The sequence below is a fragment of the Notechis scutatus genome, chromosome 3 (genome assembly GCF_049901735.1).
Source record: "Notechis scutatus isolate UNSWTSFEM ecotype Mainland chromosome 3, rNotScu1.2, whole genome shotgun sequence".
Lineage (NCBI taxonomy): Eukaryota > Metazoa > Chordata > Lepidosauria > Squamata > Elapidae > Notechis > Notechis scutatus.
In genome coordinates this window covers 87643141-87667849 of record NC_142011.1, presented here as the reverse complement: position 1 = coordinate 87667849, position 24709 = coordinate 87643141, and the positions used below count along the sequence as shown (strand labels likewise).

General features: G+C 36.8%; 1 protein-coding gene across 8 annotated transcripts in view; it reads right to left on the bottom strand.

Moving 5' to 3' along the window:
- Window positions 1-24709, bottom strand: part of ABCA4 (ATP binding cassette subfamily A member 4) — a 117113-nt gene that overhangs the window by 13271 nt on the left and 79133 nt on the right. For 7 of the 8 annotated variants that reach the window (XM_087960656.1, XM_087960655.1, XM_087960659.1 and 4 more), the window contains 18 exons: window positions 23836-23929; window positions 22249-22454; window positions 21672-21720; window positions 20773-20984; window positions 19679-19803; window positions 17987-18085; window positions 15841-16030; window positions 13899-13993; window positions 12622-12654; window positions 11514-11619; window positions 11317-11391; window positions 10221-10390; window positions 8473-8650; window positions 8079-8194; window positions 5815-5962; window positions 5001-5124; window positions 1937-2066; window positions 1640-1760 (listed from right to left, as the gene is read on the bottom strand). In XM_087960656.1, the coding sequence (XP_087816782.1) occupies window positions 1640-1760; window positions 1937-2066; window positions 5001-5124; window positions 5815-5962; window positions 8079-8194; window positions 8473-8650; window positions 10221-10390; window positions 11317-11391; window positions 11514-11619; window positions 12622-12654; window positions 13899-13993; window positions 15841-16030; window positions 17987-18085; window positions 19679-19803; window positions 20773-20984; window positions 21672-21720; window positions 22249-22454; window positions 23836-23929 (2271 nt within the window). Of the gene's footprint in view, window positions 1-1639; window positions 1761-1936; window positions 2067-3306; window positions 3401-5000; window positions 5125-5814; window positions 5963-8078; window positions 8195-8472; window positions 8651-10220; window positions 10391-11316; window positions 11392-11513; window positions 11620-12621; window positions 12655-13898; window positions 13994-15840; window positions 16031-17986; window positions 18086-19678; window positions 19804-20772; window positions 20985-21671; window positions 21721-22248; window positions 22455-23835; window positions 23930-24709 lie in introns of those variants that run through there. The other variant, XM_087960663.1, reaches the window with a different exon arrangement.

The following is a 24709-nucleotide window of genomic DNA, read 5'->3' as shown; positions in this document are numbered from 1 at the left end:
ATCTCCCGCGATCGGCACAGCCAATCGCGGTAGGTTCTTAGCGCTCCAATCACGGCCGGGGCTTCGACCAATCAGGTCGCTGTCCATCTGGACCAATCAGTTGTGAGGGTTTGGAGTATGCTAATACAGCACAGTGTGTATCTAAATATAGACTGTTATCTTTCTTTACACACTTATCTTGGACCATTTTTTAAAAAAATTTCTTGGGATACCTGCAAACATACGCCAACCGTCCCTGTCCTATTGTTTCTTTTATTTTTCTTATATGTATCCATGTATTCATAACTATGTTTATACTTATATGTATTATCTTGTAAGCAATTGACAAATCAAATCAAATAAAAAAATAAAACAAGGCAGATTGCTGAAGACTCCCCAAATTGCAGACTTGTTTCCTGAGAAGCTTCAATCTTATCCATAGTCCAAGTTACAATTAGAGCTGTTTATCGATAAACAGCTCTATTTTGCAAGGATTGAGTTTGATCTTGTTTTAATCCTTCCCGGCCTTCATAACACCGAGGCACTGGCCCCTCCTGGCTGTGTGAGATGCTGGCTCTAATGCTGGCTTTGTTTGAAAGCTGACTCCCCTCCCCCCAAAATTGGAGCAACCACAGTGTTTTCTTTTATATTTTCTTTTTTCTTCTGCACCTGGAGCTAGAGGTAATTTCATTCTTGTATTGATAAGAAGTCCTGTCTCACCTCATCTTCACTAATACACTATTATTTAATAGGCTTTTCAAGACAGAAGTACCTGTCAGATGTGCAGGTCCCCTATAAATAATTTCCTAGACTTGATTTTTTTTTTAAATAGACAACTAGACAGATGCAGGCAAAATGAAATCAGATGTGGATGGACGTGTGCCTGTGCAAGCAGCTTATTTTCTTCCTCTTTTATATGGAGTAGAATAATTTGTGTTCTTTCAATTCATTAACTAATGTAATGCACTGCTTGTTCCCAGAGTTTTGAGATCAGCAGAAGAGAAGATGGTCACAAGTTGGTTTTAGATCTTTTTTTGAGAGAGAGAGATTGGGGGCTGGAAATGGTAGTGCTGAGGAATCCCCTTTATCGGAAGAAGATAACTGAATGGAATTAGACAGTGTTTACAGATCACGAATAATGAGGCTTAGATGTTGGTTCCTCAGCAGTGAAGTAATAAGGGATTATAATAAAAAAAATATCAGTAGTTAGGACTTAACAACTGTGGAGTCACTTAATAAACATATGTTTAATGATTGCAGCAAAAAGTTGTAAAGCACATGATGACCTGCTTTACAATTGTCATAACTTATGACCATAATGACAGACTCCATTATGGTCATAAATTGAGGAGTACCTGTAATCCCTAACTGCATCGAGGAGCTAACTGTATTTTAGAAATACATACCAATCCTGTACTGGTAATAAGTGACAAATCTACATATCAAGAAAAAAATAAAACTAATAGGTCAGCTCTTCCACATCATACTCAGGAGAAAAGAGATGGGGGAGAAAAAATTGTTACTTCTTGATGTCTAGCAGCAAAATATCCTGGTCACCCCTGAAGTGCCTCAAACAAGTAAGTTTTTCTTAATTGGCTTTTTTTCCCCCAAGGCAAAGTTAAAGGACACAAATATTTTAGAATAACTCCCGAAAAATTACCTTAGCCAATTCCTGCAATTTCAAAATATAGTTTTGGCTACCTCCTTTCATTATTCGCTTCCTTTCTTCTGCAACATCCTCATCTTCTTCCATAATAGGCCCCAGATTATTTTGGAGAAACCTAAAAAACTCAAAATAAGTGAATGGTAATTCAGCTTGTACTTGAAAAGCGGCCTATATAGATCCCATTTTCAAGGCCAATGTAAGCCCAGGCACCTTCCACCCCAACAATGTTCCCTAATTCTTTAAAACAAATTTCAGTATAAGACCTCTGAAGCCAGGAGTTTTTCTACGTACCATCTTGTAGACAAGAAACTGTGTTGTAAAAGAAGATTCAGAATGAAATAGACCACACCCTGCACTGCCAGGGCTAGCATGTGTTTTCCAGCAAAATCCCAGCGCAATGGATTCGAGACACGTTCTTCTCCTTTAGAATGAAACCAACAGAAATGAGTTTGAATGACCCAATGATAAAATATACTTTTTCAGAAACAGAGAATTTCCTCCACCTGTCATTAACTGTTGAGATCCAATTCATGCAGTTGGAGATCAGGAACTGAGTTAGTCTGCCACAGACTGCTGCTTTAAATTTATATACTTCTCTGTGCCACCAAAATGTATCAGATAAAATATTTTTGTTTGCTTTGGATATGAAAATATCAAATTGGTATTTGCATGTGTGTGTGTGTTCTTTTGAAACAAGGGATGCCAAAGCAGGAGGATGGATCTATTCTGGTTAGATTTTAAAGAACCATTTTCTTCTGATTTTCCTCTTTATCTGTCTGGCTATATTTTTTGATGTGCATCCCAGGGTCCAGAATAGGCCGCCAGGACAAAAGCAGGGCAGAAGATTGGGAAAGGAGATGTGTAGACAACCAAACTGTGCAACATCTTCTGCAGGCACTTATCTCTGAGGCTGGATACGGCCAGGTAAAGGGGGTGCTTGTTCTTGAGTAATCTGAGAACCAGATTTTAGGTCTATCCATCTGTTAAAACTCTGAGGAGTTGTCTCACCCCAATGGGATTTGCCCATTTCACTCGCTCTAGCAGAAGAGCCCGACGTTGTATCCTGTCTGCCAAACAATTTTGGCTCCAGAAGAAGAGTCTTTTTTCTGATGTGACCCCCACCCTCTGTAATATTGTCCTCTGGAGCTGAGATCTGCCCCTTCCCCAATTCCAGAATAGCCTTAAAACCTGCCTTTGCCCATTCACTTGGGCTTCTATGTTTGGGGTGGGTAATAGGGAGAAGATCCCCATCCTTATGTCACTTGTTCTCTTAGTTTCTTATGTAATCCTATTCACTTTAATCATTTTGCATTATTATTATTATTATTATTTTTCACCTTTCTATCGTATTGTGAGTTGCCCAGAATCACGGAAACAATGAGATAGGCAGCATATCAGTTTAATAAATAAAAATAAAGATTCACCTCTTCTTCTAGGGCAGGGGTGGGCAAACTTTTTGGCTCGGGGGCCTCATTGACTTTTAAAATTTGACAGACGGGCCACCACCTGGTGTCGAAATGCCTGTCATTACAAGTCAAAATCAAATGAATGCAATCATTCAATCATTCACATCAAACCTTAATTCTGTACCAATCTTCAGCAGGCCGGATTAAAAAGACCAATGGGCCGGATGTGGCCCACGGGCCGTAGTTTGCCCACCCCTGTTCTATGGAGAATAATTGGTGGTTGGTTTTCTCTTCTGGCAAGGGACACTAGAGAAATTGACCACTTTCTTTTAAGTTATCCTGTGTGAATCTATGAAGACAGTGCCAGTCAGTGGCCTCATTACTGAGGCAAAATCACGCTCAGCAATGAAAGCAGAGCACACCAGCATAATTTTGTGCCAACTCATGCAGGAAAGAAAATTAATATGGGAAAAAAAGTCCCCCAAGACAAGGGTCTTTCTGTAGCTAGCCTTGAATATTTTATTTCTTAATCAAGATAGGGATTAAGTTGATAAGGATGTTAATGCATCCTTAAGCTAGTGAAAGAAAAATATTTAATTGCCCTGCCCTCAGCTGACAGCTTCCTGTAGGGAAGAAGTATAAAACTGTATACTTAAGCAAGTCTCTGATATTCTACCATCTCTTTCTATTTGAAGGTATCAAATGTCAAGAATGTTTGATGTTTAGTGTAAAAGGGCTCTTGTATATGTTGTCACGATTGCACTTATGAAAGAAGTTGTGCAAATTTGCCAGGTTAGCAACACGACAGATCTCGCATGATGTGTCTTCTCTCTAAATAATTCAGGAAACATCCAAGCACGGTATTACAATATTTCATTCAGAGTTGCTGACCAAGTCATTTCGCATTGAGGGGAAATATTGCTAAGGTCAGCTTCATCTCTCAACATTTCTTCTCTAACTCCCTCCCTTTGGCACTATTTTCTCCAAGGGGAAATTTGATCACTCATCCTGTAGAATGGCTGGTTGTGGAGACTTCCCACTTTTGTTGTTTCTACAAGAAAAAAACAAACACAGTCGGGGAATAATCAACAGTGCCTCAGAGAAAGAGTCCATGCAGAGAGTGGTAAGGACAGCCGAGAAGATTATAGAAAGCTCACTTCCTGTCATTCAGGATACTGCTTATAAGTGCTATGGGCTTAGAGTTCAAAGCATTGTTAGAGACCCCACACAGCCACTTCACAGTCTGTTTCTGTTGATCCCCTCTGGGAGGAGGTTTTGAAGTATCTATAGCAGGACTACCAGATTCTGTAATAGCTTTGTTCCCTATGCCCAATGGTGGGATTCAAATAATTTAACAACTGGTTCTATGCCCTAATGTTTTCTTCCAACAACCAGTTCACTAAACTGCTCAGAAAATTAACAACCAGTTCTCCCGAACTGGTGCGAACTGGCTGAATCCCACACTGCCTACGCCATCCATCTGGTAAACTCGCAAGATTTGTTTCTCTCACCATGTACAAATATACAACCGAACTAGACTGTGTTGTTTCTCCATGTCATATATTTAGATATAGGCATAATTTTGTATTTATTTATTTTGTCGTGTTTATTACAGGTAGAGACCCTTTGAGAGCTGAATGCAACAAAATTTCATTTTAATGTATGCCAATTAGTGTATATTCAAAGTGACAATAAAGTTATTCTAAGTCTAACAGGATGATGGGATTCTCTCTCAGATAGAGGCAGCAACAGGGTTCATAGTAGACAGCTATACAGGCAGGACTGAGGGCTGAGTGAAAATGCTTTTCCTCCTCGATCAAAGCATGGATAAAGTGCAAAAGATGCAAGATAAAGTGCAAGATAAAGTGCAAAAGTGCAGCCTAGCAGCAGTTCATAACTGACTTCAATATAGAGCATCCTAGAACTATCTCCCATCGTTTGATACTTACCAAAACGTGTATACACATCAATCACAGCTTGGTTTATGGCTAAGTCAAGGAGTCCACGACCCAAGCAGAAATGAGGAAAGATCAAAAATATTTTTTTTAATGTTTTGTTGAATTCTAGGAGAGGCTGGAAAAGAAACACAGATGCTAGTCTTGCTCAGATTCACAAGATTCCTCTCTAACTTAAAAAAAAAATGATTGAGACACCAGATGTCAGGTGTGAAAGATCAGGACCACACGTGAGGTTACAATTAAACTGATTTATTACAATTCATGCCTATGCACAGGAATCTAATCAACTAACAGTTACCACTATTTTGGCTCTAGATAAGGTTCACCTGAATTCAAGAGGGATTGGAATTAGTCCATTTGTGGCTACATAGTGACACTGGGCTGATTCCTCTTTTGACCCTATCCTCGGGTTCTGCCACTCCTTCTCCTACTTACATCCTGATTAATAACACCTTTTAATGTGAAGATGTGACAATAGGAAATCAGGAAATCTGGATAACACAAGGTTTTTTTTTTCCAGAGAAAAGGAACATGATGGAACCTAGAAAAGAGATTTCCTCATTTTGCAACATCTCTAAATAATTTTCCAGAATATCTGATTATCTTATGCTGGAACATTTAGACACTGTGCAAAGGTTTGTGAATATCAAATGTTTTCTGATACTTCCCATTGCAGCAGCTGCTCCTTTTAAACTCTCATTATCTCTTAAAACTTATGAAGCGTATATTGAACCATGTCCTGACATAATGGAGCATAGCTAATGTATGGTACTCATTCAAATCGAGCCTAAGGAAAGTCACTCACCGCATTATTTTCAAAGAGGTCCAGAATAAATGTGATGGCACTAGTATTAATACCAATGAAGAGATTAACGCAAGACAAGACAACATAGGCAGTGCTGGGGATGCTAAAATAGCGGGATGCAGGGTACATCATAGGAATTATGGCCCATCTATGTACAGAACAATGGAAACAGAAATGGTATAATTCAATTAATCAAAATATACAGTCATAGCCCCCACCCACCCCACCATAAGGGTGGCATAATAAACAATAAAGTGGTTCAATGGTGAATGAAATATGGCCATGTTGTTACAGACTGTCTTTTGATAAACAAAAAAAGCCATTTTATTATTTATTTGCATAAAGATTCATCCTTCCTGTGTCCCTTTATTATTCAGGCCAGCTGACAAGGAACATTTGAAACCACTCAAAAGATCAGAAATTTTACAAAAGGGATTATTTATTCCTTTATTTATAAATTTATTCGATTTATGTGGTTGCTCATTTGTCATGTGATTTTGGGCAGCTAGTTAGCAATCAGCTAAAAACATCAACAATACAACAGAGCAATTAAAACATGTCACACCAGAGCCAGCTCATATATCCATAACTAACAGACCTTATAAACAACTGGCCACATTAATTATTTGAAGCCAGCTCACCTAACTTAATAAGCCAATGCTGGAGGGAAGAGTGTTAGTCTTCAAGGCCTTATCAAAAACAGGTAAAATTAGGATTATCTGGTTATCATGTTATTCTACAGGTTACAGTGGCAGAGAATGCCCATTTTTTGGATCCCATCAGATGACAATGTTTAATAGAAGGTACCCAGAGCATGCCAGCCCTGGCAGATTGTGTAACATGGGCACAAATAATTGGAGACAAACAGCAAATGACCCAGCACTGTGCCATGAAGGGTTTTATAGATGACAAATAATACCCTGAACTACCTATAGAAACTAAGAATTAGTATAGCTTGCTAAGTAGTAATGTCATATGGTATAGCAAAATGTTCCCATAGCTACCTGTATCACAATATGCAGTGTAGCTTCTAAATAAACTGGAATTTTGTATTAGGCATGACCGCCCAGAGAATGTTGTAAAGCATTATGGGGCAGTATGTAAATCTAAGTGCTATAGGGCATGCAGAATTCATTGCATAATTTGGCCTTGAGATGGCCAAGGCATGAATAACTGTAAGCAAGACCTCCTGATCTAGAAATGGTCACAACTGATGCACAAAATGGTTTTGAGCAGGAGCTAAGAATCTAGAGCCGGGGTGTCAAACTCACATCATCACGGCATTGTCACATGACGTATTGGGACTTTTTTCCCCTTCGCTAAAATGGATGTGGGTGTGGCTTGTGGGTGACACATCCAGGCTGCAGGCCAGGAGTTTGACAGCCTTGGTCTAGAGCAAGGGTCTTCATATTTGGCAAGGTTAAGACTTGTGGATTTCAACTCCCAGAATTTCTGAGGTAATATGACTGGAGGAGGAATTCTGGGAGTTGAAGTCCACAAGTTTTAAACCTGTCAAGTTTTTAAGACCCCTGGTCTAGAGGATCCCCACACTGGATACCAATTTTGTATGGGGAAGTGGCAACCCAAACTAGAAGTAATGAAAGACCCCAGTGTGGTCCCCATTCATTCAATCTCGTTAACAGGTGAATGTAAGCCCGTTCTTCCCCATCCAGATCTCTACAGCTTCCAATCAATGAGAGAAAACCTTGAGAGCATAACTTCTTGCACCCAGGATGGAAATGTATACCTGGGTATCATCTGCATACCTAACCCCATGCTCACCCAATGGTTAGTCACAAGGTGATTAAAAAGGAATGGGGAGAGAGTTGTGTTCTGTGAATTCAACTCTCTCCCAAAGCATAGCAAACATGAAGCATTATAGAGTAAACCCAGATAGGTAAGAAGATGATGCATTACACAATTATTACCAACTGCCTTGTTCAGCGACCATTACAATAATATAATAGTATGATAGTCATGTGATGTACTTAATAATCCACAGAGATTCACTTAACAACTGTAGCAGAATTGATGTAAGTCCGGCACAGGCACTAAGTTACCGGTCCCCATTGCAGAAGGTTAAGTAGGAACTATTTCTAAAGTTTTTATAAGTAATTAACAAAACTGAATTATTCTAGGAAATAAGCAGGCAAACTGTAGAGTTTTGCAGAATTGATGTAATATGGTGAAAAAAACGGTTTATTGAAACATGTACTAATATTTGTTTCATTTCACATATTTAATGAGACATCTAGATAACTTACCCATATAACAATAGCAATATTATAAGCACAGGAAGATTGGTTGGTGATGTGTATGCTTTCTTTTTGAAACTCATGAATATTGCCACCACTAAGCCAGCACTCATTATATAATTCACCTGGCACAGAGGCAAAGAAAAATACAGTATATATTACATTGAAGAACTATTCAGGAAGATAGCTTTTTGTAAGATAAATAAACAGAGATTAGCTTGTTCTGTCTTACTTGATTTTTTGAAAACAATGTTATATTCTAAAAAAAAAAAAAAAAAAGATGGTAGGAAGAAAAACTTGTGGAAAGCTACTTAAGCCATAACTGCCAACAGCATAATTATTGTCCATTCTGGTGACTGGCATCTGGTTGAAAAAGTATATAAAGGGAAACAAAATAACTCACTATGTCCCAAAGGAAGTTGGTGAACCAGTAAACAAAAAGGCTCACACCACTGACGAACTGGAGATGCTTGGCTTTTGACACTTGTTCTTGGATCAGATATAAGACAAAGCTTGCTGGGATGAAAGACATGGCAAATATCACACAGATGGAAACAACAGCATCTATTGAGGTGGTCAGCCTGTAGTGAGACATACCAAGGACAGCCAATAAGCCAGAACCAAAAGCTGTAAAAGTTACTTCTCGTTAGGTTCCCATTTCACCACAAGGTTGACCTTAGGCAGGGTTGATTGTATACCCATTACTGAAGACAAAAGTCCCAGTTCTCCTATTGTTCTGACATAATCTAATAGTGCTAAACTTTTAACTATGGCTGCATAGTTGAGTTTTTCTCCTGCTTCATTTTACTGGTGTAGAAAGGAATGTGAACCAGTTGTGACTTGGTAAAAGAAATATTGGATTGTTGTTGCAGAGGCAACCATACATTTCCCATCATTCATTCATTTATTGTAAACTGTGTATAAATATAGCAGTTAATATAAGTAGCTTGAGATTGTTTATTGTAAGGGTCCATTTTTGTGTGATGTACAATATGCACTTTTAAAGTACTATTGTATAAATATTTTTAGCTTGCCGACAGACATATTTTTACTAATAAAGGATAATAGTTGTAGCTCTGGGTTGACATGAGGGGTCCTTGGTGATCTCCGAGCTTGCTTGTTTTCTTACAGTCATTTCATTACCAAACCAGTGTGAGAAGCCCCTCCTCAGAAGAATGAAATATTTTGGGAAATATTTAAAAAGGCAGAATGTTATGTTTCCCTAAAAGAGAAATGGGGAAACATGTTTTTAGAGTCAGAAAGCAGCCCCCCAGTCTTTCTTAGCCCACAGCAGATGCCAGCGTTTAAAGAGATAAAGAGCTTATTGAAAGAGGAAGCCAACTATCTAGATGGCTCTATTCATAAGGAAAACAAATACTACAGGCAGAAATCCATTCAAGACAGGATATTTCAAAACTCCTTGCAGCAGAGTTTGACAGCTAACAAAAGCAGAATGGTAGGATTAGTACAGCAGCCCTTCACCCAAGATCTAGCACAGGACAAAAGCCACTAGCCACAATAGGAATTGCCCAACTCCTTTCAAAACACAAAGTCCTTTCATTGCACAAACCCTCCCCCACAGCAGCATTTCAGAACCTGTATAAAAATCCTGGCGCTCATTTAGCTAATTGTTCAGCTGACCCAGAACTGCACACTGTCTTTGTGCATGGTTCTGTTCATCATTAAACTTTCTTTCCAATCAGCCTCCATTATATTTTATTCCCGGCTTGGACCTGAACCAGATGGATTTTCACCAGGTAACATCATCAGTGCTAGTAAGGAGTAAGACATATTTTTCTAAGCTTTAAGCTGTGGTATCCAGACCTGCTACATATAAGGGAGGGAGGAATAGAATTAAAGCTGCAATTGGAGTGAATTATGAGCCACGGAGGCGCAGTGGTTAGAATGCAGTATTGCAGGCTACTTCAGCTGATCACCGGCTGCCAGCATTTTGGCAGTTCGGATCTCACGGGCTCAAGGTTGACTCAGCCTTCCATCCTTCTGAGGTCGGTAAAATAAGGACCCTGATTGTTGAGGGCAATATGCTGACTCTGTAAACTGCTTAGAGAGGGCTGTAAAGCACTGTGAAGCGGTATATAAGTCTAAGTGCTATTGCTTTTAGAATTTAAAAAGCAAATGAATGTTACCTACACAGTGATTTCAGACAACTGACCCTTAGTGAGGTTCAGTGGATGGTTAATAGCAGTTATTCCATATTCTTCTGGATCCTTATTTTGTTGCAGGTTGGCTCTCAGAATGGCATTGTTGGCTACATTGAGAAAACTGACCATAGCATGCCAGCCTTTATTGTTAAACCACACCTGGAAGAACAATGGAGAAGATTACAAACTTCAGCCAGTCAGAATCCTTTAAAATTCTTATTTTTATCAGGGACAAGCAACAGGTTGGTGCATGCTGCCTAAAGGCTCATGCTGCTAATGACAGCAACTGAACAGCTGTTGTATCTACTTTATTTATTATTACATGCACATTAGTACTCTGGGGTTTTTCGCCATAACAAGTCAGGGCTAATAGTTCCAGGCTTTCAAAGAAAATTTTTTCCTCAAGTTCATACTTCAGCATTTGCTTGTTCCTTGGAATTCAAGGAAAGCTGGAGCTTTTTCCCAGCTTTTTTTTTATTTCTTCCTGTCTTTATTCAGTTTTTAATATTTAAACAGCAAAAGTCAAACTTTCTTTTTTCTCTTTTTTTGGGTTCGAATAACAACAATACGTTAATGTGCATGTATAGGGAGTGCTGAAGATGCTTTGCAGAAGTTTAATCACTTTTTTTTTTCTGAGAAACTCATATCCTTCTAAATAGGCCTGCTGATCTGAGTGAAAGTATCTAGACAAACATTACATGGAAGCAAAAAAATAAATAAATTTTGTATCACTTTGCTCCCATCTAGTGATCACCATACAATTGGCTTATATTAAAGAACAATTACAGAACTACACCATATCCATTGAAGCTTTCTCTTACAGAAAGCTTCAATGGATATGCTTACACAAGTGGTACATACAACTGTAATGCAGCCAGCCCATTACAGTCATATTTCATAAAGGTTGTAAAACAGGTCGATATACCTTTTCTTGTTCTATTCACTCTTCTATTTCCTTACTAAAAGGCAAACATCTCAATCAAATAATAACAAAATTTATTCTCTTTACATTAATGCTCCTTTACTGAACTTACTGTTCAATGCTCAAGTTATGCAAGGTTTTATGAAAATAACTATTAAAATACCTTAATATTGTGTTCAGTTTCCATATATTTAAGAAAAGCTGACATTTCTTTAGCAGCAATCCTTGTTTTTTCACCCTAGACAGCAGAAAACAAAGGTTCAGAATTCCTTGTTTATATTTTAGTGTTACAAATACTAAAGAAATTGTTAGATTTGGTGATAATCAAGTGACAAAGCAGATGCAAGAGTTCTTTCTTACCCCTGTTATATTCATCATTCGACCAACGTCCTTCATAAAATCAACAATTTGATCTCCAGTAATATGCAGTATTGGAAGTTTGCCTCCAATTGAAATTCCTCCATATCTATAAACAAGATTACATAATCTTCAGTTCTATGAAGGAAACCATACTCCACTTTTAATAGATAATGAACACAATAAAAGTTCCCTTCAACATAATTATACAGTACCTCTCTCCCAAAAAGGAATATGTCTATGGAGATTCTCAGTCCTCCAGGTCATAGTTGACTCAAAGGTGCTTTTTGAAAGACAACTGGATTATTTTTATTGAGGAAGAAGAAGACATTTCGGTTCTCATCCAAGAAGCTTCATCTGAAGAAATGAAATCTCTTCTTCCTCAATAAAAAATAGTCTAGTTGCCTTTTCAAAAAGCACCTTTGAGACAAAAAGGAATATGATTCTCATTTTTCATTGTTGATAGTGAATTGCACAAACAAAATAAATCCAGAAAGCCCTCAGCTAATGACCCTGACTGGAACTGGCAAGTCTGCCACTAAACGAAGCAGGCATTAAGTGGGAAATCTCATGACTACGTTTCCTGGCTGGAAAGAGACATGACTAGTCAATATCACAGCTTTGGCTTTTCTTTGCCTCCTAACCACTTGCCTGCCCTTAGGAATGCTGAAATATCGATAAGCTGTTTATGGAGCATGTCTGTGGCTCACAGGACTGGGCTGCTGGCATGATTTCATTGCTTTCAATGTGTAGAAGAGCAGTTTATTCTCTTGCAAACCCTTTCTCTCCAATCTCTTCTCTGCTCTGCGAGATGGATTAGACAGATTAGGGGCATTGAACAGTACTGTAATGGTGGTCACACGATTAAGAAATGCTGCAAAGGTCATAAATGGGCTATAAAATTATTTTTTCAGCACTGTTACATTTTTGAATAGTCACTGAACAAAGTGAGGGCTATTTGTATTGTTTCCAAACCTAGCATAGCCCTCTACTTGTATTTCAGACAAAATAATACTGATTAGGCCTATCCTATTATTTGTCATTTATTTGAAATCAAATTCTTTAGATTTAAAGAAATAAACAAAAGATATACAACACATAGGTGTCCTACCTTTGCTCATTGACCCAATATTTACTTTTTAATCTGCCAAGGAAAATAAAAAATATATTAAAAATGTAATAACCTTTAATATACTGCATTAATTAAAATGCTTTCGGATACAAAATTATGTCTGTGCCATGAGGATAAGTTTGGGGGTTTTGTGGCTATTCTGCTGACTGAGATGACACTTTAGAAATTTATAAGCCTCTTCAGTGATTGGTGAAAAGGATGAGTCTATGCAGTCTGTACACTTAATCCCTGTTCCTGACCACTATTTGTTCATCCGACCTGCACAGAAGCTATGAAAGTACAAGTTATAGACAATAATTCTTTGATGTGTATTTTGCTCAGTTCTTTTTCTGTGCAAATATACACAATCTAACCTGGGTTGTTGTTGCTTTTTTAACAATAAAAAAACAATTAGACAAAAGGCAAAAGTTTATTATGGCCAGAAGCCAGCATAACAGACAAATAAATGTGTATACAGGGAGGGCGGGGAACTAGCAAGGATTACATGGGTGGAACTTTATCATTTAGAAGTGTCTTTGATGGCACTGTTGAAGCTGAGTAGCAAAACATAGCACCACTACAGGTGGTCCAAACGTTTTTGTTAGCTAGTAGGAAAGCTACATAATAAGCACCTGAGTGCTCTGGAATTGTAGCATAAACCCTAATAAAAATTGCTTTGTAACAGCACATGTGTGATAGTTTCAATTTCCTTCATGCCTCAAGGCCAGAGGATAGCATTGTATTTCCAGACCAAGAATGCAGAGGGAAGATTGTTGAAAGTGCAAAGGTGAAAGCCCAGCAATACTTTATTGTATTTATTGTAATAATAAACTTATTAATGTAATAAAAAGCATTGTGAGCATTGTAACAATAATCCCTTTCATTTAAAAAAAAACAGGTACTGGATTAGCTTTGATTATATTACTGTATTTATTTCTTTATAGCATACAACCTCCTCTTTTTAATATCATGGAGACAGGGCAGAAAAATAATATTCTGCCATGGCATATTTGTATTATGGTTAGATGCAACTGAACCTCCCACCCCTGGCAAAAAACTGAACAGCTGACTTGTTATTCAGAAGTCTTAGGACCATATCAACAATCCATTCATACAAACTGCTACAGGTTCCTAGCTAGAATCATTCATCACACAAAGCTATTGTATAATTTCTTTTTTTACTAGTTTTATGTGGGAACCTGCCATTACAGTTTAGTGTTATGTGCCAATACAGCTTCTGAATTTGAAAATGTATAAATAGAAAAGTCCCAACCAACCTGCTTCTTATTAGGGTGGGGTATGTTTTCACCAAGAAATCAGAAATATTTCGGTAAGTGAGATCCTGAAGAATTTCTGTACTATGCTGAACCCTCTATAAGATGAAGAAAATACTCATTAAATTCTTTGTGGTTATAATTTAGTATTTCTGAGATTCAGAGGCAAGAAAAGATCTCATAGGAAAGTTTTAGATTAAAATAAGTGGTTTTTCTTACTGGAACCTGAAAGCTGCCTTGTCTTTCTTTGGGATTTTATTTGTGTGTTTTGATCTCAAGCCACATAAAATAACTATAAACCACACTGGATTTGCTGAATGCTTCAAAAGATTTGTAAGCAGGGAGCTAAAAATGTTGGCAGCTGACATTTATAGCCTGACTTTTACTATAAGACAGCTACAAAGATTTAAACACATATACACATTTGTAATTTTAGAAAATAAATACAAAAGTCTTGCAGCACTTTAAAGTCTAATAAGTTTAATGAAACAGTCTGTGAGTTACAAAATCTTATTCAATAATTGCTTAATCTTTTAAGTGCCAAAAGACTCTTCATATTTTCTGTAATTTTAAATGAACACATTTCTTTTTAGATTGAGATAATTGAGTAAACATACAATTCTTTTGTAGCTAGCAAGTAAAATTCATGAAGAATGTGAATTTAACCACTGAGGGGCAGTGTTGCTTTCCCATAGCAAAGGTATGGGAATTTTATAACCTATCCAATAAGCTTTGGCAAAGCAGTCTGGAAATAGTTTCCTAATACATGCCTGTTTTCTAGAAAGAACAATTTATTTCCTTATGAATTTTCACTGACAAGCTAAACAAAATCTCTGTGTACCTTTAAAAAACCCTTATGTTCAAAATTACCATTACTGATACCCTTTTATTACAGTTTATCATATCTTCAGTCTTTTCCAACCTGGATTCATTCTGGATGAAATGAGTAACAGGACTTCTGAGAACTTTAGTTCCTAGGCTGGGAAAGTCCCATGATACTTACAATTCCTAAAATGTTCTTTGTCCCTTCTGAACTGGAGTCTTGAAAAGTATTCTAAATTCTATATTAATGTACAATACTACTTTAGATGCGATCAGAGTAGTATAATTAATATTATCAGGTCTTCTCTACTTCTGTGCTGCCATCTAGAGCTCATCCAGTTTTTGCAGCTGAGTAGCCCCTAACTTAATGTTCTGTTTTTCCTTAAAAAATACATCCCCAAAACATTTAAACGTTTCTAAAACTATTTCTGTAAAGTACAATCAGCCCAGAGGATTTTGTTACTTTACTTTATTGATTAATGGTCAAAGACAAAAACAAAAGAAAGCAAAACTTGTAGTAATTAAGGTGCTGGATCAGAAGTAGGGAGATCCAGGTTCAAGTCTGCCATTAATCATTCAGCCATTTCCATTAATCAGGGACACTCTCCCTGTGGTGAGAAACTTTGGGCCAAAAACTCTAGTGCAGCTCAGTCACAGGCACACCATGAAGGGTGAGAGGATCAAGAAGATAATGTAAAAATGAATGTTGCTGAGTTCCTAATATCCATATATTAGGATGTTGCATAGATATGGAAAAGAAGCTGAATTTATGTCACAATAGAACAATGCTCATTTTTTAAGGATAATATCACATTCCTGCAGACTCCTCATGGTGAATTGTTGAGAGAGAAAAAATAAAGAGGAAAGAAAACAGCACATGCCAATCTAAAATACTGAAAGAATGATGGAATATAAACAAAACAAACTTCTAATTATTGGGATGATTTACAATGAAAACATGAATATATTTAACACTATATCATTCGTTATATCATTTGCAAAATTGCTAATTCTTCCATATCAATATATCTGAATATGTTGTCCAGATCTTGCCTCCCCACTATTAATGTAATTCAACAAACGTCACAGTGCTTCATGTTAGTAGTTGATACTCAAACAGTACCTGTGGTGGAGGAAGACCTCCCGCGCCCGGTGGACACTCTGGTAGCATAGTGAGTTTCTTCCTAGTGCTGCATTCACAAGCAGGTGAGGGGTTGTCAGGACTCCATGTGTTAGTCCGAAAAAGGGCAGACAAGCGATAAGGGATAGTTGGTGTCTTCCAGGCCATTGATGTAGCAATGCAAGAGTAGTTACTATGCAGGGATTCAAAACCCAGTGAAAACATCAAAGTGATCACATATGATCTTGCAAAATTATTGAATGTATACCTCTGGTAACAGGACCAAAAATTCAAGGGAATGCCTCCTAAGTATTCTTCAAACAGAAACAAATGACACTTTGTTTTTCTTCATCGCAAGCCTGTGGATTTTTTTTTTTTACATGGCTTCATATAGAAGCCATATAAAAATAATTTAATCTAATTTCATACCTAAAAATTAAACTTCAATTACATTTTACTTAAATTTATATTTAAATACAATTAATATCATTACCTGATGTTTCTGTTACATTAAAAATTACAAACTTTTGGAGGTCCCTAGGGAGAGTGTTCACGGTTTTTCAGAGACTACATACAATCATAGAGTTTGAAGGAATCTCACAGGTCATCTACTCTCTACTTTCTGATCAATACAGATGCAATCTGTCCATCTCTGACTGATGACCATACTGTGTCTGAAAACCTCTACCTGACCCTGGGGACATAGGTTGGGCATCTCCGATTTATAAGGTGACTTTCCTCTGATTTATAAGGAGAGTAACTGAGGAAACTATTTCCTTGAACCTTTAGACTTATTTAACTGCTTTATTAAACATCAATATAAATAACCAAAGTGTCTTCCTCTTAACCACCTCCCCAAATTAGACTAATGGATGCCATATAATTACTAGTAAAACTGTTTGTTTTAGTGTATCTAGGCAAGGCCCATTAAAAAACACACACACACAAATGATAATACCTGATTTTACATATCCCATAGCATAGTTTGTTTTGTGCTTAGGACCAACTGTAAACCTAGAAGTTGTACAGGTTTACAAACTGTAAATATATGGTGAACTCTGAAACTATGTTGGTTGGTGTTCACATTTTAGGTTTCCACTATGTTAACATCCAGGTCTTTTTCACTTCATATTTTGTTTTATCCTTTGATGCCACTGTCAACTTTCCATTTTCCTCAAATCACTACTTCTACTCAAAGTTCAGAAGGCAAACCTTTCTGGGCTTATCACCCTCCTGTTTATTCCTATGTATTATGGCTGATTGCCAAAACAAAATAATTAAAACAAAATGCTGACTCTGATGGTGGCAGGAGGACATCAAAAAGCAAGATAACTTTCACTATTTTTAATCTATGTAGGCTGAAATTCCTTACGCCAGATGCAATACAAAATTCCATCTCTTGGAAGACAATGCAAAGAGAAAATGAACAGATAGAAAGAGAAGTAGAAAACAAACACTTAGACAAACTATCTCCAAGATGTTGCCTTCCAGATTTGTTAGCACTCAGATTGTAGAAGTTACAGCCAGCATGGACATCAGCTTATTTAGATCCATTTTTGTATACATTTAATTATAAACCCACTTAAACTGGATAGTTTTATTTCTAATAGATAGGCACATGGATGAAGAAGTAGAAGTAACTCAAGTGAACCTAGCCAGATTTTCTTAATGTTGTTTCTTGTTTGTAAACAATCTCGACAGACCGATCAATTAAAATAATAGCTGTACAATCCTTATTTTGTTACACATTAATAAAATATTTATAAACAAGTGTTTTAATCTCACCACCCTATTTCTTTCTCAATGCAGTTCTTCTATCTGGAGTCTTGCATCACAGATTGGAAAAGCAACCCAAAGAGGCTGTAATGCTATAGGTAAGGTAATCAGCAATCATCGGGGGATAAGAATATAGCGTAGAAGATAAGTTCCACATTTAGTCAGTGATAGAGATCAGTGGGACTTAATCTGGTTGTGATTAACTTAAATCTCTTTCATTCCATTGAGTCTAATTTAAAATCGTCTATTGTTCCATAGGCTCTTGCTTAATGTTGTGGGATGAAGGGACTTTATCTTGTTAAAACTTCAGTAATAGTATAGGAACTTTATAACTGGAAAGAGACAGAGAGTGAGAGAGAAAAAATGAACTTACTAAAGGGGTTCTCTCTTCAAGCAACGATTTCCAAATCCTGGTTTCTTTAAAAAGGCATCACGAAGAGAAACCATATGTTCACTGTCAGGCTGTTCATTGCTAATGAGATTATAATTTAGATTATAAAAAGAGATTAACTACAGAAAAGTACAACTGCAAATAAAAATTAGCAGAATCACTGCAGATATTACTAACTACTCAATTTTAAAAGAAGCCTATACGTTTCATAAAGATTACTATTTTAAAAAAAATTATACTGTTGTTTGCTACAGTTTCTAATTGCTAATTTCTCAAAGACACGATAAGCAAAGACATTCATGCATAGTCCTGGTTAACAAATGGAAAATAGTTTTATATAAAAGGGAAGATCGTAGAACACTTATGGCTGAACATTTGCAATTCACAAAGCTTGCTTATCCAACACTTTTCTGATTCAGTCTAATGCTATTGCTTTGTTTTGTGCTATCAAGTAAGTGTGGACTCTTAGTAACAACATGGAAGACTTTTTCCGGAATTTTCTGTTCCCGAGTTTCATTCATCAACACTGTAATCAAGTCTGTTCTCCATGTTCCTGGTACTAGACTTAGGCCAACGCAATATCATATCTCAACAAAGTGAAAAATTTTTATTTAGTTATGAGTAACCCTTCTTTCTGGAAAACTACTCAATATCCATATAATTCATGGGTCAGGAACAGATTGTAATACATCAAAACTCTAATTACTTCATTTTTCTTTGTATATTAAAAAAAAGACTGCTCCTTTCTCCATATATTAAGAGAGATTTAAAAAAAAATCCTGACAAGTGAAACTCTGAGTTTGGAGTGGGGGCATCTCCTGAAACTCAGTATATCTAGTCTTTGAAAACTGATATGATGAATCTCATAAGCGATATTTAGCAATGATGCAAATAGGGAGATGTTGCATATATATATATATATATATATATATATATATATATATATATATATATATATATATATATATATATATATATATATATGATCTCCAATGAATGGTGAAGTTTAGCTAATCTTATCTGATCTTAAAAAGTTAATCGGGGTCAGATCACATCAGAATACAGATGGGGGTACATCAGAAAACCCCACAATTATATGTAAGGCTACTGTTAAAGTCAAAAATAATGTAGAAAAAGGCAACAGCAACGAAGAGTTGCTCAGAAAATTACATGAATTTGCTCATGAAATCACGAGGAATCAAATTAAATAATTAAATAATTAAATAATATGTATTGTATTCACCATTTATAAAATTGTGTTATGTTGTATCAGGTTAAGCAATTACATTAATGTATCACAATAATCAGAACTGGCTCCCATCAGTTTTTAGTACAGTTAAAATAAAAATATTTTTTAAAAAGAAAGAAGAACAATAATCAATAAAAGTGTAATATGTTTATGATTATATGGTCTGGTCATACATGACAAAGATTCCATTCATTTAGGCATTCCTTATCTACAGAATTTCAGTATCTCACAGTTTAGCTACGTAGAGAAATATGTTCAAGAACAAAGCAAAGTCAACAATAGATATGGACTTGTTTAAAACAGAAATCTAAAAAATAATATCTTAGAGAAAGTACTGAATTAACGAGCATCGGTGCTAACCAGAATGTAGGAAACATCAAAGACAAGATTACTTCAAAAATAAACATACTAAGGAATCCTCCGACCTGAAGAAAGTAAATTGATGTCCATAGATCCAAGGATGGAGGGTTAGACTGGGATATTCACCAAATGGAGGGATGATGTCTGTAAGTATCAGAGCCAGCAACACAAAACTAGCAGGTAGAACAATCTGCCAGCAATAGGGAATATGTCAAATACCTGCTGTCACACAGTATCCTATTAATAGCAATAGCACTTAGACTTATATACTGCCCCACAGTGCTTTACAGTCCTCTCTAAGCAGTTTACAGAGTTAGCATGTTGCCCCCAACAATCTGGGCCTTCATTTTACCGACTTCAGAAGGATGGAAGGCTGAGTCAACCTTGAGCCGGTGAGAATCGAACTCTTGGCTGTGGGCAGAGTTAGCCTGCAATATTGCATTCTAACCACTAATGTCTATGTCCCATTCAGATATAAGACACAAGAAGATCCAGAGTGGATATCTGTGCTGGAAATTTATCTGGTTATAATTCATATTAAAAAATGTGGTTATACAATAAATCTCAATTTCTACATTTTTTAAATCCTAAATGAGAAGTTCTTACTAACATATAAGATAAGACTAAAAAAAGCCTAGGCAGCTGCATTGTTTAATCTAGTTGCTGCCCAGTGGCTTTCTAAGCTTTTGGATAGACTTTCCTGGAGGTGGAACCACTGTATGGAGAATATGTGCAAACTATTACCAAACTCTCCAGGATATAAATACCTAGCCAAAAGAGTGTTCTATCTAAGCTATGTACGTGTGGTATAATTCTCACTCTTTTTATTCATTTGTTATATTTACATCCAACTTTTCTTCTTGGAGTTCAAGGCAGACTATTTCCTTTCACTTTATTTTCACAACAATAACCCTGCAAAGTAGGTTAGTTTCAGAGAGAGTACAAAGGGTCCAAAAGCCCCTTGTGAGCTCCATGTTTGGGTGGGACTTGAATCAGGATCTTTTTGATCCCAGCCCAACATCTTAATCACTGAATACTTAACATACCAAAAGGGATAGTTGATTCTACAATGTAAGACTCTGGACTTTCCAGTTACAGTAGAACTATAATAAACATCTTCAATATACGTCATTTGGGGGAAAAATTAGTAAGCATGCACCTGAGCCAAGAAGTCTTTAATACTACGGGTGGTATGATGGAAACGTTTGATGAGAAGAGCTTTAATCTGCTGAAGAATAAGTTGGCCACCTTTATTTTGCCAAGATCCTTTGCCATCACTCTTATCTCCTTCCAGAGAAGTACAGCTCTTTGCTGAAGCTCTTTGGGGGTCTCCCTCTTTGGCCTCAGCAGAAGCATTCTCCTGGACAGCTCCTGGATTTTACAAATCAGAATGCCCATGCCGGTTTTGTTCAGGGCACAATGAAAAAACATTTTATTCCCACAAGTCAAGAGATCCATTTATTTCTTCAAGACTGAAGTTTAGACATAACAATAGATTTTTAAAATATTAACATCAATCTGTGAACTGTCTTTACGGGTAATCCTCACCTTACAACCATTTATCTAGTGACTGAAGTTACAACCAGATTGAAAAACTGACTTACGCCTGGTCCTCCACTCACATCCATTGCAGCATTCCTCACAGTCATGTGATCAACACTTAGGCACTTGGCAACCAACATGTATTTACAAGAGTTGCAACGTTCCAGGATCATGGGATCACATTTGAAACCTTCCGAGTTGACTTCCAAAAAAGTCAATGGGGGAAAGCTAGTTTTGTTTAATGACCGTGTGGTACACCTTAACAACTGCAGTGATTCAATAAACAACTGTAGCACAAAAGGTCACAAATTTGGGTCCAACTCACTTAACAAATGCCTTGCCTTGCTTACCAACAAAAATTCTGATCCCAATTGTCATAGGTCAAGGATATATAATACCCAGTCAATTCACAATGTAGAAATGGATGCCTGATCCCAATTTTTGCAAGTCAATTAAAATATGGGAGACTTTTCATATAAACTTTGGTTTTCAGAGACTTGATCATGGGATGCATACCTGTATTGGGTATTTCAAGGTCAGCTTCAGCTGTAACCTTCAAGAAAACCTGAAAGACAGGTGCATGAGAAGATGCTGTCTGGAAGCAAAGTAAGCACTGACATCTTTAGGCATATCCTTTCCCTCCAACCCAATGCAACACAATGCAACACAAATATTGCTCCTCTCATTTTATTTTTAATTAATGTTAAAAAACAAAATAATCTAAAAAAATCAGGGTAATAGGAAGAAATATACTAACTATAGTACTAAGTTAGTATAGGATTATACTAATTATCCCATCTTTATCCCCTTCACTTTGTATCTTTATTCTGGTGTGTTCAGATGTGTTAAATTACAACTCCTATCTTCCCATCAGACAGTTCTAATTTAATAGTTACTACTCTAGTAATATTTGTTATTACAATGCAGAAAAAAAAATCACTGCCCTATAGAAATGATTTCTACCTCTCCAAAAACTCAAACATCTGCTTAATATCAGCAGATGATTTTACAATTTAGTTTGGAGCATTCATCCAAAATAGGAAAGCAAAGACTGCACAAAAGTTAACTGCCTAAATATCTGAAGACTACCAACCTCTTCAAGTGGTGTATCTGAGATCCCAAAACTGCTGAGTCCCACGTCAGCCAAGGTTTCTTCTAATTCTCTGAAAAGACTGGAATAGGCTCGTTCTTTAAAATTCTTATTAGGCAGAAGATAGACAAGTTCCTGACCAATGTTTTCAATTAACTGTGCTTCTGGAACATGATGGTGGACAATTTCATTTAGTTCATTCACATTACCTAGTTGAGGAAATAAATAAAGTGAATTATTTATAACAGTATTATTTATAATTAGATCTATAAAAGGAGGTGAGAGAACTTGGTGCTCTCTGAACTTGATTGTTTGCTTGCCGGCATTTCATTATTGAAGTAACTTTGTTAATGTTATGTGGGAGGGTCTACTACTTGTTTATTTACTGTAGCTTGCCCTGCCAGTTCTGGGGCAGGTATAGTTTTCTCCTTAGTAGTCATTTGTTTAGGATATTGTTTTCTGCTTGATTGCAACCCCCCTCTCAAAACGGGTAGGGTAAGTTTCTGTATAGAGTATAAAAAGGGAGCAGACTCCATACTCATTCACATGGATGATGTTATCTAGTTGGGTAATGAAATGCCTGACAGCAATCAAGCAAGTTCAAGGTCTCCATAGTTCAATTCTGAGCTACATATATATTCTCTTCTATAGGGAGTTGAGAGAGAATAGCCATTTCATTCTGTTCGCTATGACCCTTGTGGCTCAGTCAAATATATTTCAAGGATCACATTATCAAGTATTTTGTTTGTTTGTCTATTTATTTAATATCCTGCCTTTATTTTATTTACAAATAACTCAAAGTAGCGTATGTATCCAATACATTTTCCTCTTCTTTTCCCCACAACTCTGTGAAGTGAGTTGGGCTGAGAAAGAGTGATTAAAAGTCACCCAGCTGGTTTTCATGGCTAAGGTGAGACTATAAGTCACAACCTCCTGTTTTCTAGCCTGTTGTCTTAACTACTAGATCAAACTGGCTTTCTCAAATAGCATTGAGAATGACAGTTTATAATTTCTGCAAGTGCCGTATTAACTTAAAGCAAGAGCTGGGGATTTTTCACTGAAATTGCAACTCCTTGGTCGATGTATCTAAATGAAATTTTACACATACTTTGTATTCATAAATGCTATTTGAAAAAAAAAAATTAAAACGCAAATTGAAGAAAAAAGGGTAGAGGAGAAATCATCATCATTCTCATTTACTAACAGTAGAAAGAGGATACGAACATATTGATTTCAGTTGTACACTTTCTAATCACTATAGAAGTTCTTGATCAATGGTCATTTGTTCAAAAGTTGGAATGGTGATAATGCTGGGATTACAAAATATAGTCCAAAATGACATAATGTGTGTATACACTAGAAGCATGAGAATCCTGCTGAACATAAATAGCCTTTTATGCCAGAGGCCTCCAAGGAGAATTTTATCATGGCCACTCCCCGATGGTTTTTCTAAACATCTTGTCTTCCGAAGCTCTATTTACTTATTATGCCTAATAACCACTGATAGACCCATTGTTTGTGAAAGTGAGTAAGCCAGTTCCATCTTTATAACATTGTGCAATGAACATATGAAGCAAACCCTGTTCTTACCTTCTAGTTCCTCTTCAACAGTATCCCCTTTGTCCACTGAGGCACAGCAGCTGGAGCAGGAACATGAACACTTGGATCCTAGGCTACAGGAGGTCTGGAAGAAAACAATGATATCTTCATTCTTTTCTGTATGTTCACATTACATAATACATATAGTTACACAGCGCGAACATTTCCAGGTAAGCGAAGAACAGCTTTTTCCTCAATCTTAGGGAAAATGTATCTGCGTGGGAAAAAGAGTACAGAGAGTCCTTAACTTAGAACCTTTCCCTTAGTGATCTTGCCAAGTTACAACAGCACTGAAAAAAAGTGACTTACAACTGATCCTCACATTTACAACTGTTGCATCATCCCTCTAATCACGTGATCAAGATTCAGGCATTTGGTGACCACATATATGGTTTACCACGGCTGCAGCATCCCAACTTGGCTTCCATCAACCCAAATCAGTGGGAGAAGCCAGATTCAATTAATGACTGCATGGTTTACTTAACAATGACAATGATTCGCTGACCAGACATAGCAAAAAAGTTGTAAAATCAGGCGTGGCTCACTTAACAACTGCTTTGCTTAGCAGCAGATTCAGGCCCCAATTGTGATCGTAAGTCAAAGACTACCTGTAGTTGATTTCTACAGAACTCCTACATATTGGCAATGGGGTATTTTATTTAAAGTTACACTGTGGAACATACAACCTTCATAAAGGAATAGGCTATCCTTCAAAACAATAATGACACAAATGAAACCAGTGTTTTCCAGAAAGGAGTTAAAAACTTACACACTGGGTAATTTAAAAGGCACTCTGATCTTGAACTGTTATCCTACAAATTCCTGGTGAACAGACATTTCTTCAATTATGACTTACCCAAAAGAA